We start from the raw sequence: 23,095 nt of genomic DNA on the forward strand, positions 1-23,095 counted from the left end.
TTTTCTGAGGATCTCAACACAATCCAGTTTTGATTTTATTATCCTTTATTTTAATATCCTTTTTTTTTTTTGCTATTTCTAGACAGTAACTTCTTTGAAAGAACTGCGGCATATGGAGAGATCGTTTCCTGAAAGGACAGACAGCCACACTAAATATAATCTAGCTAAAAAGTAAACAAGAATATGGATATTACCACTTGTGTCATTCCATGGTCTATGTAAACCCCAAATACAATATTTTAAGACTTTACAAAGTCATAGAGATGTAATAATTATAACTTCCCATAAGTAAATGTTAACTTCAGAGTGGGAGCCAGGATGTAACTTTTGAAAGGAAATGTGAATAAACCACTTTTGTCAAACCTCTGACAATCTTGGACTGCTGTGACCATTTTAACTACAACTTTGCACTTACCCTGTGGCCTTCTCCAGCAAACATTACTTTCTATGGTACAAGAAAGGTCATTATTCGTATGGCCCTTCTCCTCTCGAGGAGCAAGTAGAATAACAGAAGGTATAATGTGTACATGTACCCAACTAGAGTTGAAAACAGAGTGCCACAAACATATACAAATACAAAGGATGGGTTTCTCCAAGGAGTTATTAGATTTAGCTAAAGGAAGAGGAACCAGATATGCCAGAGGATACGTGGGGTTTTACTGGAGGAATTGCAAACTGAAGTAAATATTATGGGAAAGATGCGGTACAAGGTATTCATGGTTAGACTCGGGTAATGTTCACAGGGTGCTGTCAAACCTTATTTATTAGAAGATGGGAAGCATTCAAGGGTTTCAAACTGAAGAACGTTTTAGGAAAGGTTTGTGCTCATTGTTTTGTAGAGAAACCTTATATGGGGAAAGTGAATTTCGAGAATGTTCAGTAAGAAAAGGGGGCGGGGATTCCAGGAAAAGTGGGTGAAAGCAAGAACAGTTAGTAGCTAATTTGAGGGGGGATGAGGGAATTTTGAAGTGAGTACCAGTGTGTTAAACCTGTAAGGGAATCTCTCCATTAGAATTAAGAAACATGAAGGAAGGGTAGGGCTTGAGATGGTTTTGAATGTATCGCTGGTGGAAGAGTCAGCGGGATGCTTGGAAGATGAGTAGAAAGGAGGTCACAGCTGAGAACATAAAGCCAGTAATCTTGAGATTGTGCGGCACTGTAGAGAAGCTTATCAACAGAGGGATGGAGAGAAGAGGGAACAGGTAACAGAGCCTAAAGGACAAACCAACACACAGTGAGGATTCTGCAGAATGGCCCAGAAAATGTAGGACAGATAATCTTAGGGACAAAGAGCCCCGAAACGCTTAGTAGTGCATGGCAAAGCCAATGAAAGTGTCTCAAAAGAGACATTGTTGTTTTATAAGAAACCACATGAATTTTGTGACAATCTCTGCTTAGACCAAGGCATTGAAGTGACCAAATTTAAATATGAGAATAGACAAATGAAATTTTATTCATAAAACAAGTGGCAACTCTCCCATGCCTTAATTTGCCCATCCCTCAAACCATCAGAGGGAGAGGGTTGTCAGAAGAAATTGGGACTGAAAATGTACGGAGCAAGCAGTTGTGCTGAGTGTCATTCAGAGGACCAACAGCAGTGTCATAGAGAAGTGGACCCTGCACTAGGGAACTATACAAACATTATGAGATTATTTTTTAATACGGTGGTATCAGAAACCATTATGCTGTCAAGTATACAGATAGGGATAGGGAGAAAATGAACAAAATTGCATATTATATCCATATATTAGCAGCATCTCATTCGCAGAATTGATGGAATTTTTAAGTCCACACGTGGGCTTCCATGCATACCTAACACTTTCTGCTCTGTAAAGGCAAAAGTGAAGGGAGAGAGAGGCAGGGATCCCTAGGATCCTGGGAGGTAGTCGGGGCCCTGAGGGGCTGGTTCTGATCTTGGACCCCACTGTTAGCATGAGCCAAGCTTTGCTTACTCTCAGGTGTTTCTCTCCTCATATGTCTTGAAGTCTAGGAAAGGAAGTCATGTAATTGAACAACTCATAATTTGAAAGCAAAGGTCAATTGCTTTCAAAAGGAGCGTGTCCTGAGTTTAACTGGGTGCACTGTGTTGCCAGCATGAAGTAGCGTCAAAACAAGAGAAGATTAGTGCGGTTTTTCCAAGAACACTACTATTGGCCCTGATGATTCCTGTGTGTGGGTCTCTACCTTGATGGGCAGGCACACTAAACTGGGCTTCTTCGTGGGGACCATAATTCATGACATGCCTTTATTCTACACTCCAGTAACTCTTAGTCCCACCACCACCAAACACACACAAATTCCCTCTTCCCTGGTCCACTTCTTTCTCTCTTTGTTAGCTCCAGCTGCCTCCTTCCCTCAGCAGGAATCCCAGGCATCTGGATCACACAGCCAGCTCAGAGCCTTTGCATCTGTTGTTCGCTGTCCTTATCATGACCCTTCCCCCCAAATGAAAACAAGCCAGCCTCTATCTACTCCTCCAGGTTCCTGCTCCTATGTAATCTTTTCCAGGCTGGATTTCCTAGCTACTACCACCACAAAGGATGTCTTCCCAGCTCTCAGCAACCCCTGACAGCCTCAATCGCTTCCTTTTGCTCTGTGGCCCTAGGGTGATCTAGAAAGTTCAGTTATTTTCTCACTTATATATGTATTATTTACCATCTGTCCCATCGTCACTACCATCCTCTCCACCAGTGTGACATTGGGCTACTGTAATTGACCTGGGTCACCACACTTTTGCCAACACTCTGAAAGATGCCTGATACCCTGTAGCTGTCCTATGAGAATGCTGCCTCAATACATAAATGGATATTTGGATCAAGAGATGTAGCATCATTGGTAACGTTTCTGTCCGTTCTGCCTCCATTAAATTTGGCCAGTTTAGGAATGAGGAGAGTGAATTTATTTCAGTTGACTATTTTTGGAGATGATGAACGCTAGGCCACAGAAGTGGCATGTCCCACTATGGTTGAAGAAGCATTGCCAGCACTGCCACTGCCAGGGTTAGCAGTGTGATGATGGACTGCTGAGCTTCAGGCTAAGGTCTACTAACCAGGTTGTGCATATTAATTACCTCCGTAACTTCCAAGAAGCCACAGTGGTGGGGGGGGGGGGGCAGAGAATGAGCAATGTGACATCATTTGCCTAAGATCAACAGGTTACAAGTGGCAAGGCCAGGGGTCCCCTCATGTTTTCTGTGTTTCCATGCTACAGCTCTGCAAGTCCCTTTGGGAACAACTCCTCCTTAGACTGTGTTGTTGGAGGACCTGCTGCCCCAAGAGATGGACATTCCAACAATATAATCCTTCCCAGGCGTTCATGTTCCTTTATTGCCCTTCTGTCTAGCATAACAGCAGCTCTCCTGGCAGCCAGCTTTTCCCGAACTGGGGCAAGTTTCGGCCTTGGCAAGGTGAACAAGTAAGTTTACAGGGCAGGCAGTGTGAGCCACTGAAAGCGGAAATACAGCCTTGCAGCACTGTGGCCGCTGCCCACCCAGCTCAGCTGCCACCTACTCCTGCCAGCTCTGGGCATCTTCTCTTTTTTGCCCTGATAGGCAGGAAAGGGATTCTGTAAGATCTTTCTAAGATCTTTTTCTTCTGATATAATGCTCACAAGGAAACCCAGGGTCATAGACATGCTAAGGAAGAGCTTTCCCACTGAACCATTCCCTCCCAACTCTCTTTTTTTTAAAGGACATGTTAGTCCTTATGTTTTAAGGTTCAGAAATCATTTTATCACATACATTTAATAAGATGATTTATGGAAAACTTCTTAAGCAAAGGCATGAATGGCCCAGTTATCTTCAGCGGAAGTGTTCAATTTTTTGATAGTGCCTAGACTGGAGAGGATGTTGAGGGACCATGTCCTCTGGTGTAATGTATCAGTGTCTGTCCATTAATCCACAGGAGAAAAAAGAGTTTAAGTGTGTTAAAAGGGGCATGAAGCTTTGGGTATCCGCAGGCCTCAAAAGAGGCACCTGATGAACTTCCTATCAAGTGTAGACTAGAAAGAAGAAACTGCCAGGACTTTGCTTTGGCAGGGACTTCTACCCTCTGCCCCATAGAGGGAAGCAATGCCCCTGAGAGATGCTGAGGCTGTCACTCAGGCCCGTCTTACATGGAAAGAGCTATAAATGCACCTGGAATGTTTGTAACTGAAAAGCAGAAAGTACAGAGGATTGCGTGTCGTGTTGAGCTCCACTTGGGCTTTTGTTACTGAATGCGAGGCTGCCTTTGGCAAACCAAAGAGCCTAAGGGTGGACTGACTGGCTGTCACTTGTCCACAGCACTGAGGAGACATCACTCCTAAATCAGTTAGATTAAAATAGCAAGTGCTTTATGGGACCACAGTTCTGCGGGTCAGAATTTGGAATGGGTATAGACAAAGAGTTTTCACACTGGCCACATCTGGAGTCCCTGGTATAGATGTGGTCTTCTAGTGACTGGAATGAGAATAGCTAATGAAATGTGGTGAACTTACTAGCTAGGGATGATGGCCAGCTAAGCAGCGCATCTCTTCCAGCTAACTCTGTCTAAGCTCATTGCCATGGTGACCCACTTCTCAGAACAGGAGCCCCAATGAGCAAGTCCCCACTTGTGTTGCATCTTCCAGTGTATTTTAACCGCAGCAGGCTATAGAGTCCAGCAGAGTCCCTGTTAGGAGTGGCCAGATAAGGATGTTGCCCAGGACAATCTGCATAGTGATGCTGTATCACTGATTAGAATTGAAAACCAATCTGCTCAACTTTAAGTGTTTGGAATTCTGCAGTTTTTCTTCTTGGGATTTGTCCAAGACACCTCCAAATTCAAGAACTGAGTTTCTCCAAACATCCCAATCCATTTTCCACTTTTCAAATTTATAAAATCTTAAATATGAGGGGTTTGTGTGTATGTGTTTGCACATGGGCATATTTCTGTTTTGTATGTGTGTGTGTGTGTGTGTGTGTGTGTGTGTGTGTGTGTGTGTGTGTTTAATGAAAGACTGGATCTTACCAAGTAACTCTTGTTGGTTTAGAAATAACTTGGAAGACTAGATTGGCCTTGAACTCAGAGATATCTTTGTGTTCTACCTCCTGAGAATAGGTTAAAAGTGTGTACTGCCATGCCAAGCTCCAAGATAAATTCTTTGCAGCCACAGATGATCTTTTGCTCTCTTACTTTACAAAACTCTGTGTGTGTATATGTGTGAATGTGTGTGTGTGTGTGTGTGTGTGTGTGTGTGTGTGAGAGAGAGAGAGAGAGAGAGAGAGAGAGAGAGAGATTGAATGTGTGAGGGGTATGTGTGTTCTGGTTGCCCTGGAAACGTTTGCATTATCCGAAATGAGTACCAAGAAAATTGATCCTTCCTAACATGGACTCAGATGTGCAAAGGAGGTTAACTGAATGAGATGTCCCTAATCCACGTTAAATAAAAACAGAGTGGAATTATGCAAGTATGTAGATAAGCTAATCATCTGACCTAATCAGCAATGCAAATTTTAAAAAGCCTTTCTGATTATTTTCTTAGTTTGGCTGAGGGTTTGAATATGAGGAATTTCCCAGAATGGTGGCAGCAGATGTATTTTATAATATTTATTGAAAATATTGGAAAGAAGTCTTTAAGTAGGATCCTCCTGAAAAGCACATCCAAATTGATAACTTCCTTAGCATATTTTATCCTTAAGTTTATGTAAGCACCACATGATTTAGATGATCATAGAAGAGTTTCAGCCTTTCTTGGGATATCTCAGACAGTTAGGCTTAGGCTTGGCCTTCATCCTCTCGTAGAACAACTCAAGCCCTCCTCTAGCTGTACTGTGTCTGACAACTCCTTTTGTATTTTGTCTTTTGACAAACTAGCACCACAAGAATACTCTGTTCTTTGGCTAGCTGATCATATGATACAAAAAGCTAGAGAAAGCCTATTTCTAGTACTCAGTACTCTATATGACCATTAATATTACAACAGAAAGTTTAAATATATATATATATATATATATATATATAATCAAATTTTGAGATAAAATTTATGCCTTAAGAAAAGTTGTAAAGAGTCAAATAAAACCAACTGATTATGAGATTAATGGCAGTAGAACAATTCCTTAATTTTAGTATTTTTTTCTGCCCTATGCCAGGTGGATATTCTGAAGTGAGACAGAAATTTTAGATTTTCCTTTAACAAGAATGCTTGTGTGTAGACAATAAAAGAGCCACAGTACAACTCCAAAGCCATCTTTAATTTCTAATTGGATTGGGACTAGAAGAAGATCATTTGTCTTATATGTTTGTAGAGTACAGCAAAAACAAACATTTGGGAAGGTTTATGAAATTTTATCCTGACAGGAATGTAATATACCATTAGACCAATTTATGTTCTTTCTAAAGAAATTTTTCTTGGTTTATCTTCCTCTTCCTCCTCCTCCTCCTCCTCCATTGTTGTCATCCATAAAATGAAACACATCCATTTGCAAAATTTCATTTCTTTGCATACCCTTTGGGTTACTTCCTGAAAGCAGTGGAGTTTAGTTATACAAAGAACAAGTAGAACATTTCCTTATAATTTCCTTGGCTTGTTGCCAAGTGATAGAAAAATCTTTCTTCAAAACTTTGTTTTTAACATGGTGTTAAATATGAAGTTCTAAAACTTTTAGCAAATTTTGTAACAATAGCTAATCAGTTTCCTCATTACCTTGTGCTAGAGGTCCTGGTAGACCGGTATGGGATCTGATATGTATTATATACAAGGGATTATTTCTATTTCTGGTTATTTCTTATAATTTAAATATAGAACAAAGTTAATGCTAAATCATCTGGAATAAATTCAGTGGTTTCAATATATAAAACAACTCTACATCTCGAGGGGCAGTAATTATATTAAAAGGTTCTGGAAAAATCTAATAAAGCCATGAGGATATCATATAATTCTGGCTTTTGAACAGAACTATGGGGCTTTGAACTACTTTACTTATTTTTCCTGACTTATAACCTTCCATTTGTGATTTATTTCTATGAGTATAGAATGTAGGGGCTCTGAAAATTTATGTTTCTCACACATTATGAGGGAGGATTAACTGGTTTTTTTTTTAATAATCTGAAGTCTTTTGTTTTCAGGATATTTGTTGTTAATTTCCCCCAATAAATTACTGCAAGCTCTTTGCCAGTGTTCATTTTCTGCACATAATGAAGATATTTCAGCATTAAGAAAAGATACCATAATTTCTGTTTGGTCTAATACTGTTAATTAATAGAGTCTCATTCTTCCTTTCAGAATCAATTCAGAAAGCTTTCCTACACAGGATTTTAATTGTTTTTTACTCTGTTTGTGTGGTAAAAATATCCATCCTAAGGTATTATCCTCTCTGTATAAAAATTACTCAAGGAAAATGAGTAGGAGGTAGTATGACCTGGATTCATTTGAATTCTAGATACAAGCAATTCATATGTGCATACTGTAATTTCTTTTTTACAAAAGCCAATTCTCTCACTGCCTCAGCTGATAATTTCCTTGGACTATTTAAGTCCTTATCCCCTTTTAAGTTTTGAAATAAATTAGCTAGTTCTTGAGTAGTTATCTTGATTGTTGATCATAACATGTTATTATCTCCTAGCAATTTTTGAAAATCATTAAGAGTTCATAATTTATTTCTCCTGATTTGTTTCTGTAGTTGAATTTTCTGTAAACCTATTTTATATCCTAGGTAATTAAGAGAATCTTTTCTTTGCATTTTTTCAGGAGCACTTTGTAATACACAACAAGACAAAATTCTCTTTACTTGGTCAAACATTTTTTCTAAAGCTTCTGTGTCTCAATCAACTAAAGATGGTTAGCAGTCAGGCATCTGTATTGGATTCCCCTTGGGGTTCTGACAGGATATGTCCTCAGCTGTCTCCACTAAGAGCACTTTCTATGTACATTCTCTAAGATCTCTCTTAAAGGGGCCGTGCCTACCTCACATCTCTCTTTTTCTCACTCTGCTTTTCTGCCTCTCTCTCTCTCTTTGCCTTTGTCTTCTCTTCTGCTGTTCCTATCCCCAGAGGCCAGCCTCGCCCCTCCCCTTCCTTTTTTTATGTTACCTCAGTGCTGTTACATGGCACCTTCCTCTCTCATGCCACTTTTTTGAAATGACAACAAAGATATCATGGTAAAATATAGATTGAGGGAACTGTTTATGAATTATTTCTAATGATTGTTGTAAAAAATATTGACAGAAGGTAGGGCTGTTTAACATCATTTTTGGAAGAATTTCCCACTGATACCTTTTAACAGGCTGAAAATTATTATAAGTAGGCTCTGTAGCAGCAAATTTTTCCTCTATCCTGTTCTTGTAAAGGTATAGTTAAAAAACAGTCTTCTAAAACAATCACTACAGTATAGCAGCCTTTAGGTAATTAAAAAAAAAAGGCAAGGGAATTCCAGGCTGTACAGAGTCCACTGACTGAATCACCTTATCAGTAGCTCTCATATTTATTATTTTTCTCTATTTTCCAGGCTTCTTTTTCATGACAAATATAGGGGACTTCCAAAGGCTGATCAGTTCGTCAATATGTTGAGCATTTAGCTGCTCCCTCACCAGGTGGTCTAATGTCTGTAATTTTTTTGATGCCAAAGGCCATTGTTCTATCTAGCCAATTTTGTCAGTTAACCATTTTAAAAGTAGTGTTGTTGGTACCTTTCAAAGATCAGCAGCTGTTGTACACTGCCTATATACAACCTGAATAGCCAATAGCTGTTCTTGATACCTTTTAATATTTCTCTCAGAAGCACTCATAATTTTATGGTTTGTTTTTGAGATTGAAGAAATGTTAATATGCATTTTCTATTGCTGTAATAAATCATAAATTCATTGCTATGCTAGCCACATATGGCTTTACTTTCCCTATCTGCCCTTCTTTCCCTATATGTATGACCCACCTTGTACTTTGTTTTACGTGAGATTAAGTTCCAATCACTAGAAGCTAAATATTTACTTTCTGAGGAGAACAATCTGGTAGCCACAATATTGGTGGAATTATTGATATATCTGTGCCAATGTCTAATAAACCTTCAAGTACAATGCCATTTATTTATATATTTAGCTTTGGTCTTTGATCATGTATAGAAGTTTGACAAAATACTTGTTTTATAGTCTCTTCTGAAATTTTTATTTTATTGTCTGAAGCTGTTCTTTCATCTAGAGCATTATGAGTTTTAACAACAGGCATTAAATCTTTTAATTGCTCTGAGGAGGAGTTTTCTCAATGCTGACAAGGAATGATTGAACCAAATTTAACATTGGAATCTATGAGAGACTCTCTAAGGCATTTCCTGTTGGCAAACAGTTACCTTGCCTGTCCCATGTTAATCTGCATTCATTAGTCCAATATGGCTTTTGCAACACCGTCTGCAGATTCCAGGAGTCTGAATACTTGTGTTTGGATTATCTCTAGAAAAAAAAAAAAACATTGTTTCTAAGAATGTCTTGTCTACAATCCCTTTTCTGATGACCTTGTTTGCTGCAATTAAGACATCTGACCTTTTGATTTTTCTTAAAATTTTTAGAAAACACTTCTCCTATCAAAGTAATCGTACGAGTGAGATCCAATATCAGTATTTGGGACCCATTCATCTACAGGTTCTGATCTTACCTTTAAAGGAATAATTGCCCTTTTAGATTCTGAATTAGCAAAGATCAAATTAATATTTGTCTAAATTCTTGATCTGAGAGCATTCTTTATACAGCTAAAGTCAATCTTTGTTAAAAATATTATTTTTACTTTATTTTATTTTTATTTGACCAATATTATTGCCAATACCAGCTAAGTTGATTATCCCTTCATTTAGTTTTTCAATTTTCAAACCATCCATTGTGGAACTATATAGAGTCCTAACTCCCTGCATCATGATTTTGTTTCCCATTCTTAATTTGCAAAAGATTTTAAAAAGAAATAAAACCTGATTGCCTCCCTAAGAATTTCCAGGTGTCTCACCTGCTCTGCTGACTTTTCATAGCTTCAACATCAGAGGTATGTGTGGGTAGCCAGCTACAGCGACAGTACTCAGCTGTGCAGGCAGGGACTTCGGGTGCTGCAGGGTGCCCAAAGCCAGGGTAGCAGAAGGGCATCATTGTGGTGCACTCCCATGCTGAGGGTAACTGGAGCTGCTCTAGTACCATGAGTGGAGGAGGAGTGAGCCCTCTGAAAAGTGCATGGGGAGATGGTGTAGGAAGAGCCCATGAGGCTAGGACACAGCATGGGAGGGCACCAGCTGCCTGGATGACATAGCTGGCAATGGCAGCTGCCCTAGGCAGCTGTAGAGCCTGCAGGAGGCTGTGACTGCAGATTTGGGGCTGGGGTGTGCAGACCAAGCGTGGCTGTTAAAGAGACTACATACTGAAAAGGGCCCTACTGAGAAAAGCCAGTGACCTTCAGCAGCTTGGAGAAATGGTGGCTTTACAAGGCACCGCTTGATCTTGCCACACATTGGACACAGGTGAAATGATTATTCATATCGTTCTATTATTAAATAAAACTCAGGAGTCAGATATTGGGGTTAAAACCTGATAGATCCAAAGAACAACAGAGGAACGATCAGTTGAACCTGCCTCCCCACACCTGCAGATCAAAAGGCCTGTAAATGAATCTAAGCTCTTCTTGATTCCATCCTGTGTTTCTCTATCCTAATCTTAGTCCACCAAAAACTCTGTGGTTAACTCTGGCCAGTCCAATTTTGACTCTGCCCTCTGATTTAAGGAGAAAGAATTGCTGTATCTGAGGACAAAGCTAGAGAATATAGGTAATCCAATGTGTTTTGGTATTTTCTTATCAGAGACTTTGGAACTAGGACACATTTATTCAACTGAACATTTATTATTCACAGATATATGTTATTCACAGAACATCCCCATTTGTCTAAACTCTTAACTCTCTGGGTAAAAATTTTCAGACATTGCATCGTTGACATTTTAGAGTGATAAATACGTTAGTGTGGATGGCTGAGTGTTCAGAGTATTATAGACAATTCAGCAATGTCTCTGACTTATCTACAATATGACAATAACAGTCTTATGTCCCCAATAGCACCCTACTTCTCAAGACTTGACAGGCAAAGTATTTCCAGATTCTTTCAACATCTCTGGAGCAGACCAATGAGGAATTTATCCACATTTAAAGATGACTATTGTAGAGTGTTTGAATTAATTCACATCACATTTAACAAACAATATCATTTCACAAAGCACTTTTCTATTTGGATGGACCTAGAGAAAGTGTGTCATCCACACTAGCATCCACCAGATGCAATGAGTACCAGTTTCTTCAGTTAGAAACCTGTGGAGACCCACTAGGGTTAGTTTTCTCCAGCTACACTGTAAATATTGTGGACAACCACAAATTGTCTCTTCCTGGATGAAACATGATGAAATATCAGCCTTTACTTGTGGGTCCATAATGTATAGCTGCAAAAAAAAAAAAACGATATTTGAAAAATAAAAGGTATCTTTTTGCTCAGTTGTATCCAAATATCATTCTAACCATACTTTTAAATATGCTTGAACCTAACTTCCATTGTAATCTTGATTTGAAATGTAGTTGTACCCCAAATGTCATTGTAGCCTTGTTTTAAAGTACATGCTGCTTTCCTTGGCTAACAGTGGTGGTTTCGGAAAGCCTCTGTTTTCCATTGAGAAGTAGACATCTGGATTGGAATCATGTATTTCAACATTTGCATAAGGGGATTTTCAAATGAGGAAGTGTGCTTGCTATCTAAGGGAAATGAGACTTGAAATTTTGGGCAGTGATTTCCAAAGCTACTCATAGAAGGGGAAAATGGTAGAAAATCTCATTTTAAAATCCATGGGTTGCAGGCGGCTCTGGTCAACAGGAGCAAAAGAGCAACATCTTACCTTGACAAGTTCGCAGTAGAAGGAGAATCATATGTAGAAATATCTTTGTGAAGGCTGTAGCCATGATAGAGACGAGAGCATACTTTGCAACACATGTAAACAGGTATTAGAAATGCTTGGAGCTTCCACCTCTGCCATTTTTATGTAGTCAAGGCTCTGCCCCACTGGCAATAGTGATAAACTGCGCGAGATGACAGGTCACTGAAGAAAGAACAAAAAATATCATGCCTACTTTTTTTTTTTAACCTCGCATGAAAGTGTGAAGCGAATAATGCCTTCTCTGCCTCATGCCTTGTATCCTCTAGGGAAAGCACTAATGAAATGTGGTGTGGCTGGAAGTCTGGCAACGGAAGAGAGCAGGAGAAACCAGGGGGTGGAAGAGTTTGCTCAGGAGTTCCGTAGCTAGCTTTGACCACACCACATCGGCAATATAACAATTCACTGGTATTGATGACCTTTGTTCTGGCGCATACAGGGAACTCTTGGGATCTAATGCAGGTATGGTGTTCACCACAGGGGCAAGGAAATGGTGTCTGAACGGTCAGTGCACAAAACACTAGTTCCAGGAGTTTCCGGGATTCTGCTCGTGGGGATGCTCGACGTTGGTCCAGCATGGAGTTCAGCTGTGCACACTAATTTTAATTCATGATATATGCCTTTTCTTCCCAGCACAAATGGACCCCCGAGGCCTATCTCCCAGACAAAGTAAAAGTGACACTGATGATGATGACCTGCCAAATGTGACCTTAGATAGCGTTAATGAAACTGGATCCACGGCCCTTTCCATAGCCAGAGCAGTCCAAGAGTAAGTACCGCATTCCCAGAATGCAATGAGCATTGTAAGGTGGTCGGTGGATGATGGGACGTGAAGCCTCTTGCTTCCTCAGGCGCGGCATTCGGGCTCTCGGCTGGCACATGTGTCTGTGGCTGTCCATTTTGCCTGCGTGCGTTGGGAGCAGGTTGTAGCAAAGAGTGGGACGTCTCAAAAGAGTGGGGGGTTTGGTTGTTAGATACACAAACTCGGCACATCCTTTCAAACACCCCTTGTACCCTTCCCTTCTGGAAAAGAAATTGTTCTTTTCTGAGTATTAGTGTCCAGTTATGGCCATCGTTATTTGCCTGCAAACTGAAGGGCGATAGAATGTTTCAAGTATCCTTATCTTGGTATTTATTATGATTCTTTTCGATGCTTTTTAATTTTTAGTTTTAATTTTAATGTGTGTAGGCTTGTGACTGCAGTACTTGTGGAGGCAGGAAGAGGTCAGCAGATCCCCTGGAGGTGACTTTACGTGCAGTTCAGTGTGAGCAGCCAACCCTGGTTAAAAGCACATACTGCCTTTAACCTTGGGCCATATCTCCAGTCCCCCCTTATGCTGCTCTGATAGGAAACTACAGAACAGCTTTATGGGAGATTTAAATTGGGAAGGTGCTGTGTCAGGACTCTGGAGAACAGAAATCATAGGCACCTTTCTGATGGAGTTTTTTTTCTTTTTTTCTTTCTTTAACTTGGACCACAGAAGAAGAAATCAATCTTTGCTTGCAGAAAACAACTGCATTTGTGTTGTAGTCGTCTCTGTGTGGGACGGAACTTGTGGTGTCCTCATGTACTTTTCAGTAGACTGTTCTGGAACAACTGCATGTGTTCCGTCTAGGATAGAAGACGTGCGTGTCCATGTGTACAATAGCATCTTTAACACTGTTAAGATAGAACTGATACAAGTTATAGATGCGATAGGCTTCGGGACAGTGAAATGATCACCACAGTCAAGTTAATTCATGTGCCCATCCTTTCACGAGGTACCTTTTTGTTGCTCCTCTTCAGGATCCTTAAGATCTATTTGTTTTATTCTTTGTGTATGGGTACTTTGCTATATAAATGTATATATGAATATAAGTCCATCTACCATGTACATGCCTGAAATCTTCAGAGGATGGGATCAACATTTGATTCCTTGGAACTGAAGTTATAGATAGTTGTGAGTCATCATATAGGTGTTTAGAATTGGACCCAGGTCCTCTGTAAGACCAGGAAGTTCTCTTAACCCCTGAGGTATCTTTCCAGCACAAGAGCTTTTTCTTAGCAAATGTCAAATGTACAGGACAGTGTTGTTAACTTTAGTTACCATGGGATATGCCAGATCACGAATTTACCTTTTTATTCTACTTGAAAATTTTTCCTCCCTGCATCCCAGCTCTTGTAACCTACTACCCTGCTCTGTTTTTCTACATTCAACTTGTATAACTCCACAAATTAGTGGTATCTCTTTGATCTGCTTGGGAGATGCAGTTTCAAGCTGCAAGATTTTGTATAAAAACGCAAGTCCTTGTTCTTGAAAATATTCTCAAAATCATGTATGCATATTAATGGGAGCTCGATTTATTCGTCATGTTGGTGTTTTATTAAAAGGTTAGTAAAGCATACGTTGAACGTCTGTCACCTAGAAAGCTGCAGAATACCTGAATCATCAATGATTAGTACACCATCCTCAAGTCTGAGTCTGCATGCAAGCATTTAAAAGTACTTAAATACTTCGGGTGAAACAACCAGAATGTTGTGAAGCAGTCTCTCAAATATAGGGATATTTACAAACTTCTAGCAATATAGAGCAAAAAAATTCACAGTGAGAATTATACAGTCCATGTCAAATTACAGAAAATTCTGTACCCTTGTTGGTTGGCATTAATTTTCAATGTTTTTCTTCAGTTGTGCCTTTGTCTTCTCGCTCTTGTTTCCTCTTGAACTCCTGATGTGTGTAATTCTTTCACTATTACCTTCTCTTTCGCCTCTTTCTTCTTGCTCTTCATCTGATCCCCAGTGTTAACTCATACTATTAAAAGCACGAGTTTAGCACATAAATAAGGAGAAAATTGTAAAGGCTTCCTGAGGGCCTTTTTTGTTTTCTGTGCTTGTAGTCCTGTCCTGGGACTATTGGCTGGAGGAGCATGCAGGGAGGAAGATGGTGAAATCAGTCTTCTGCAGAGCAGACGAATGAGTTCTGAACTGTAAGGGAGTGAGTTTCTGGTTTGACTTTCCAGTTGTAGGGCAGTGGCGTCCTGGTCTAAGGTCATCCTATCGTTTTTCCACATCCCCCTTTTTCAGCTACAATGTAGAGTTGACCGTGAGAGCAGAAAGATGGGAGAGGGGGAGGAAATTCAGGAAGATCAACACTAGGATGTGTCAGACTTTTGTTGAAGACTCATAACATCAGAGCAGATGTGTCCAGCGGACGCTCTCTGTCCCTCTCCTGCTTGCTTAGCTGTTTGTCCATTTGACACAAGCTCGAGGTTTCTTAGAGGCAGAACCGTAAATGAGAACATGCCTCCATCCAATTTTTCGTAGGCAAGTCTGTGGGAATATTTTCTTGATAAATGGCTTAAATAAGAGGACCAGGCTCACTGGGGGAATGTTGGAACATGGGTTCCATGTTCCATGGTGCTATAAGAAAGAAGACTGAAAAAGTCATGGAGAGCAAGTCAGTAGAGCCGTGTTTCTCCGTGGCCGCTACTTCTGTTCCTGCTTCTAGGACCCTGCCTTAAGCTCCCCTGACTTCTCTGAATGATGGAATTATAAGCTATCAGCTGAAATAAACCCCATCCTTCTCAAGGTGCATTTGGCTGTCGTGTTTATCACAGAAATAGAAAGCAAACCAAGATGGTTTCTGTATTCATCTGGATACAGTGTGGCCTCGTGTACTGCAATGTTGACAGAAAAAAAAAAAAAAACCCACAAATCTTATCTCATGACAGTTAAGATACAGTTTATTCTGTAGACAAATATGACAGACCCTAGCCCAGGAAAGGTTTCAAGTCACCCTGTTCCACTTGATAAAAGGTTGATTAAAGTTTTATAGTAACAGAATGAACAAAGTCATGAATCAATGCAATTTCAAAGGGCATTGATGGGTACAGGTAGGCAGTTTAAAGCAGAGTGGGGAGATCTCAGCTGCTGCCCTCAGATGGCACGTGACAGCATTTTTAGCCTTTTGGTTGGTGGAAACATGATCTGGTTTCTGTATTCCAAAGGATTTGCCTATCGATCACAAAAACGTTAGCTCACATATGGAGGAGAGCTATAAGTTGTCGTTGAGGGTGAAAGGGTCAAGTTTGGCTCAAAGTGATTTGGCTCTGGACTCACAGCGTTCCAAGCTCTCTGCAGTCACTAAAGGACCAATGAGTTATTCAGCCTCACAGACACTTTAATGTGAGGTGTGGTTCTTTCCAGGAATTTTTATTCACAGAGAGTGTAGCTTGACTTTTAATGTGATGTCTTATTTTCTTAGCATTTGTATATAACAAAGAAGCCTTAATATTTATTCTGCTGCCTTTTTAAAGAGGATTTTTAAATTAAATTTTGGGTTTAAAAAGTGGTTTCTCTTGATCTGATATATAGAAGTTGCTGGTCAGCGTGTATTTTTATCCACAGAAATTCAGATATGTCTTCAAATAAAAAGGAGTACCCCATGACCACCTCCATTTATGTGAGAGTTACTCCAGGAGGACACTGATCCATATTCTTGAAATGAACACCTCAACCTTCCCATGGACTAATCTGAACCCGCACCCTCATCTAGCTCAGTCAGTAAATTTAACTAAGTAGCAAACACCAGCCAGGGCATGCCTCACAGGTGGGCTCCTTCTTGTTTTTATCTTGTAGACTCTCTTGATGTTCACAGCCATGTATTCGGTGATTCTGGCAGAGACAAATTTCACCATTTGTAGAGCATCTGTTCCGTCTGGGTCTCAACCCTCAGGCCCTGTACTATGGTAAAATAGGGTCGTTTACCTTGACAGCTTAGCAAACATAATTATGAAAGAAATGTTTAGAGGAAGAAAGGCAGAAACATATGATTAAAGCAAATTTTTATAATTAGCTCTAATTCTATACCAACACTGATGGTTTTGAAACAGTGAACTTTTGAGTTTGAGGTTTTGGTTACCTAGAACCTCTCATTTCTTCTCTTTCTTCTTTCTATAAATTCTGAACATTCTTGGTCCTTCCAGTGTACACAGAATGGGCATGTCCTACAAGCTCCAGCGTGAGGGAGAAGCATGTGAGAGTGTTCCCAATCCAAGAAATTTTAATCCTACCCAGGATCAAGCCAGCAGAGCAGGATTTGAGAGAATGGTCTCTGTCAGAGAGAGGAGGAAAGGAGAAAACTTTGGAGGAAGCAGATGAAGATGCTTTTTTACTGGCATCCTGACATCTGTCCCTGTTAAAATAAAACAGTTTTTAAATGACTTTTTGTCCATCACATTCACACTGCTTCCATTGTTTTGATGTCTCCTGTGTCCCATCTTATTAAGTTGCTTGTGTAAAATGCCTCTTCCTAGAGAAGCCAACTTGGAGATTTCAGAAAAACAAACTTATGTTTGCTACTTCTTTTTCCTAAGTGCTCTTCAAAAGAGAAAACAGAGTGTCCATTTAGACGTTACATGCTTACTTCCAACTTCCCCATAGCCAGTACACACACCATGCTACCTCTTAGAAAACTGTGTTTAATGATTCAAGAAAGCACTTTAACTGGTGTTTTTAGGCCGCTTTCGTTAACTGGTGTTTGTAGGCCGCTTTCGTTTTCTTCATTTTTTTCTCATTCCGAACTTGTTAAAGAGTTAACACAGCCTTGCTTGCCTTAATTTCCTCCTGATGGTTCTGTTAATGTCTTTTAAATCACACCAGAGAACAGCACTAGAGATGAGAAAGGAAAGGAAACGAAAACTATTACGGGGGTTTACAGTTGGCAGATTCTCTGAGAACTCTTACAGTTTTCATTTCATCTGCCCTGTGGTACTGCCTTTATCACATCGAGGAAGAAAGCAGAAGCACGGAGAGGTTTGCACTCCCCTTAAAGGTCCTGCAGGAAGTCATTTGCAGAGTTGGTAGTCAAATCAAGACTTTTGCAATCCGGCCACCTTCCTTTAGGAAGGGACAGTTGCAGGCTTGCTTTATGCTGTGGATTTCAGCTCTCTACTGTGGCTATCATAACGTACCTGTGCTGTTGACTCTAACTCCAGTAGAAACCAGCACAAGGGATCTAACTTTCTGCTCTCCAAACTCATTCTTACTCTAAGTAGGATATCATTAAGGGAGAAAGACTCCTGTCAGGTAAGTTCTCAGATACATCGTGAAACGATTAATCGTCTACAACACCATACATTATGTTGGAAGATGAAGAAATAAAATGCAAAACATTAGAGTGCTTTTAAAACAAACATTATCATTATTATATTTAATTTAAAAGCTACTTCTGGGAAGAAATGTGATTTCAGGTATGTTTCCATGTAGCATATGTGCTGACTTGTGAAAGACCCACAAATCACGTTCTTTTTAGGGTTGCTTTCTGCTGAACTGTGATGGGAAATGCATGAGGGATAGTATGGTACCCTCTGCTTTTCCTTTCCTGCTGGGAGGTTTCAGAATCTGTACATCTCTTCTGCTAGGAGTGGGTTGACTGGGCACTGAAGAAAAGCCAGCACCAACTCACACTTGCTTTCTACTTGCTAAGGGTTAGATTATTCAGTTCTGCACTCAGAATCCTTCCAGACCCGGGCTGTATTTGATGAAACTATGTTTTCTTTTCGTAAGCCTAATAAGATTTAGAATACTTCCCAACCCCACCCCAGACCTTACTAAGAAATACATTTGGGCTGAGATGGTTTGAGTAAAGGCTAGCTGTCAGTGGTGACCACAACCCTCTTGTCTAGTGTGCCAAAGCTGATGCAGAAGGAGGAGAAGCATTCACTGCAGCCCACTGCGGGAAACATGGTATGACAGCTCTTTTCTTGAAGAAAGTTTTTTTTTTAAAAGCCCTGATTTATTGAGCATGGTCTCAGACTAAAGTCTAAAGTACACGCTTGGCTAGCATCAACTCACCAGTCTGCTGAGACTGGGAAAGAAAACAGTGATGACTTCATAATTCATTCTCTGACTGTTTAGAGGGAGATGGAGACCATATGTCCACTTGAAGGCCCATTTATCTGCTTTGTTGGAACAGTGTTAAATATAAAAAGTGCAATGAAGTTTGTCTAATCACTTACCATTTGAATAGCTTACTGGATTACCAAATTAGACCGTGTATTCGTTAGGCAAGGCACTCACTCATTCATTCATTTCTCCAACCTTTTGTCACCTGGTGGGGACATAGAGTGAAGGACTCAGCTCTTGACTATTTAGAACTCATAGTGCGCATATGTGAGACTGGTAAAGTCTCGTGTGACAGAAGACAGAGGCACTGCCGTGAGAGAACATAGTAGCTACACCTCTGTCACACTGGAGCATGTCAGAGCTATCCGTGTGGTGGGATGCAGAAATTCTTCATGGCTGATGCTCAAAGTGCATGAGGAGGCAAGATGGACAATGGAGCTGCCTAGAGAGAGAAAGCGCTAGTCTGGACGAGAAAGGATGAGTTCGGGAAAGATGAATGCATACCATTGGCAGTGGGGAGCCAACATTGGATTTTTTTTTTAATGATAGTAACATGACCAATGTGCTTTCCAGGTATCAATCTCAAGAAAACTGGGTGTGATTGCACAGACTGAGCACTATGCACCCCTAAAAGTCCCACAGATATCACCTTGAATATGAACCGTACAACCTAGGAGACTTCAACCTCCAAAACTGGGCACAGGGTCTCATAGTGTCAATTCTATGTATATTAGATAGACACACACACACACACACACACACACACACTCAATATGTGGAGCTACTCAGTTGTCAGATAATAGCTTTCTTTGCATAGACAATAGACAGAACTAACACAGTACCTGGTTAGGTCCTGTTCTGAACAATAGAAAAACTGTGAGTACACTAATCACTCATTTTGTGGCACCACTTGCTTTTGAGGGGAGAAAGTAGGAGGAGACAGTTCTGAAGACTTTGAAACTTACACAGATGTGGCAAAGTGAATTTGTAGCCTGGCAGTGTGGAGGTGGGAGACTGTGTAATTGTTTCATGTAGGATATACAGGGAAGATCTCAGATAATGTCATGCCTGGTTTACTGGAGGAGGTATGTCTCAGGGCTTTTATTGCTGTGATAAAACATCAATGTCACAAAAGCAACATGGAAAGGGAAGGTTAAATTTCAGCTTACAACTCTGTGGTCTCAATCTATTACTGAGAGAAGTCAAGGGTAGGACTCTGCAGGGACCTGAAGGCACCAGTTGAAACAGGGACCATGAAGGAATGCTGCTTTTTGACTTGCTCCTCATGGCTTGCTCACCTTGCTTTTGTGTAACACCCAGTAGCACTGCCCACAATAAACTTGAAAACAGGCCAATCTGTTGGAGGGCATTTTCCCAAACAATGTGCCCTCTTCTCAAATGACTCTGGCCTGTATAATAAAGTTGAAAAAAAAAAACAAGAAAGAAAGAAAGAAAGAAAGGGAGGAAGGAAGAAAGAAAGAAAGAAAGAAAGAAAGAAAGAAAGAAAGAAAGGGAGGAAGGAAGGAGAGAGGGAGGGAGGGAGGGAAGAAAGGAAGGAGAGAGGGGAGGGAGGAGGAGATAGGAAGAAGAAGATCCCTCAGGACAGAACCAAACACTCAGTGAGGACAAACCAAAGAGAGGAAACACCCTCCGTCCTCCCGAAGAAAACCTAATCAAAAGGAAGGAAGGAAGGAAGAAAATGAGGACAAGGTATGAGGACAAAGCCAGCAGAGAGCTAAAAAAAAAAAAAAAAAAAAGAGTGCCCAGAGACAAGAAATAAGTGCAGAGCTCCTAAGGCAGAGCACTGGGGAATGACCAGCTGTCATTCTCAGTGACCAAATGAAGAACCTACCTCTAATTCCTTGATTTCACAAAAACAACAGAGTTCTCCAGAGGCCAGCTGACTGTTCTAACATTACGGCTCCTGTAGTGCCTTCAGGAGAGAATGCCAGAGTGTCTCCATTCATGCTTGCTTTCCTCTCTATGCCATTGCACTCTCTGTCACTCCATCCCTAGCCCCCAAGTTGGTCTGTCCTCTTAAAGGAATCTGTAAACCAGTTCTTTAAATTCACATCTAAATCATGCAAAACATTTTCTTCTTCAAATTGTGGTTGTCTTTGTGCTGCTTCCTTGGTAAACATTTTCTTCTTCAAATTGTGGTTGTCTTTGTGCTGCTTCCTTGGTAAAGGTCTTGCAATCTAGTTATATACACATGTAGGCATTTCTTCAAAGACTTATATAAGTTCCTTCAAAGAAAAGAAAAATGTTCCCATTATCATGAACGTCAGTCATTACAGTAATAATACACATTTCCCTAAGGGTACTCTTTCAACAGATCCACCTTATATTTGATTTTCTGCAATGTACGAAAATTCCCCCAATGAGCCAAAGCTGTCTGCAGTCCTGCAGAGTGGCTCATATATTATTTATCTTCAAGTAGCCATTAGGTACTTTTATTCCTAAGAAGATGCTCTTTTAGTTCCAGTGGATAGCTTATCTTTAGAAGTTTCTGGGTATGAGTCTTTGTGAAGCTTAAAAACTATCCTAAAAATTGCCACAGATATGTTCGTTATGAAAAGGGATTTTTGTATCTTGCTGCTGTGATTGACATTTTGTAAACTATGCAAAGTGCTAAAAAAATTCCCTCAACTTTATTTAACCTTCCCTGCTTAGCCTAGTGATGAATTCTATTTTTTGTGCCTTATCTTATTGTTCTGTGAATTAATTACTCTTCAGTAAACAATTTGAAATTTGATATAAGACTCTTTTGTCGTTTTTTTCAAGACAAGGTCTCACTGTGTAGACTTGCCTTGTGTGGAACTCATTGTGTGGACCAGGCTAATCTTAAAAACCACAGGAATCTGCCTGCCCCTGTATCCCAAATCCTAGAATTAAAGGTGGGTACCAATGAGACTAACAGAAATCAAGAACTTTAAAGACAGGTGTTTGGCAGGGTGAGGTGGTTAGTGCCAATCATCACAGCACTTGGGAGGAGAGACTGACAAAATGGATTGCCCATAGCTTGGGATCACCATGGGCTATGTGCTGATTGAGAGTCTGTCTTTAAAATGATGAATGAATGCATGAACAGACATACAAGTGTGTGTGGATATATGTATATATGTACATATACATATGTGTGGATATACATATATCCAAACACACAAGTGTATATATTCTGTTTATACATTTTGAATGACATACTTAATTTTATTTCTTATCTATGAGAATTCTGCCTATATGTATGTATGTGTCCCACATATGTGTCTGATACCCTTGGAGACCAGAACAGGAGTGTCAGATCTCTCGGGATCGAAGTTGCATATGGTTGTGAGCAGCCCTGTGGGTACAGTAACTGAACCCCCATCCTCTGCAAGAGCAGTGTATATTTTTAAGCAATGAGCTATCTCTCGAGCCTTCTATTTAATTGTTTGGTGACAAGATTACAGATTACATATCAGAATTGAGAATTCATTGTCTTACTTGCTTATAAGTGGTGATTTGTTTTAACTTCTGTTTATAATTTATAAATATTTGTTTAAAATTTATATATGTTGCTTATTTCTAAGCACTCACAAGCGAAAATATTATTGGTGTTTCATGTGCTCTCAGTGCACTTGAGAACTTCATGTTGTTTTTCTATTGCTACTATGTTCAATCTATAATCCCAGTGCACATTTACTCAAACTAGCTACCTTATACTTACATGTATACTCTTATTTAGTGGCTCTAGAGAGTGTAGGTAATAATTTTTCATGTGTTTTATGTGTGTTGACACAAATACTCAATAATAATGCTTAAATATTAATAAGCCACATTAGAAGTTCCCAGAACCATCCATCACTATTTATTGGTATACTCAGCAAAAGTGCACATAACCAAATCAAAACAGTAACACAGCTGAAATTGACAGAGTTCACCAGAATGCTCTGGACCTGGTGTCCATTTTTTCTGCTGTCGATGAGGTATAGCTGTTGTACTGGTACTGTAACTTTATCTCCTGTTTAACGCTGTGACACACACTTGAGCCCCATTGAATGCATTTGTTTCTATGTATCAAATGAAGGAATGAAAGTAAAGGATCTAAAGATATGTTTTCATGAATGGTCTAATACTTAACAAAATGTGTGTGTGTGTGTGTGTGTGTGTGTGTGTGTGTGTATGTGTGTGTGTGTGTGTGTGTGTGTGTGTGTGTGTGTGTATGAAAATGAAGGTTGAACAAGAGTGAGTCTTTCCAGGCTGGCATTTTACTTGGTCTTTTCTCCATCTGCTTTTTGAGATCACCTAGCTGCTGGTCATCAGCTACCTGACCTTAACAC

The 23,095-nt window shown here is 40.1% G+C and overlaps 1 protein-coding gene across 1 annotated transcript in view; it reads left to right on the forward strand.

Moving 5' to 3' along the window:
- Klf12 (Kruppel like factor 12) overlaps nucleotides 1–23,095 on the forward strand; it is a 247,326-nt gene that overhangs the window by 114,410 nt on the left and 109,821 nt on the right. The window contains exon 4 of the mRNA XM_042054071.1: nucleotides 12,524–12,659. Coding sequence (XP_041910005.1) covers nucleotides 12,524–12,659 — 136 coding nt within the window. The remainder of the gene's footprint in view (nucleotides 1–12,523; nucleotides 12,660–23,095) is intronic.

Source organism: Arvicola amphibius, chromosome 13 (genome assembly GCF_903992535.2).
Source record: "Arvicola amphibius chromosome 13, mArvAmp1.2, whole genome shotgun sequence".
Classification (NCBI taxonomy): domain Eukaryota; kingdom Metazoa; phylum Chordata; class Mammalia; order Rodentia; family Cricetidae; genus Arvicola; species Arvicola amphibius.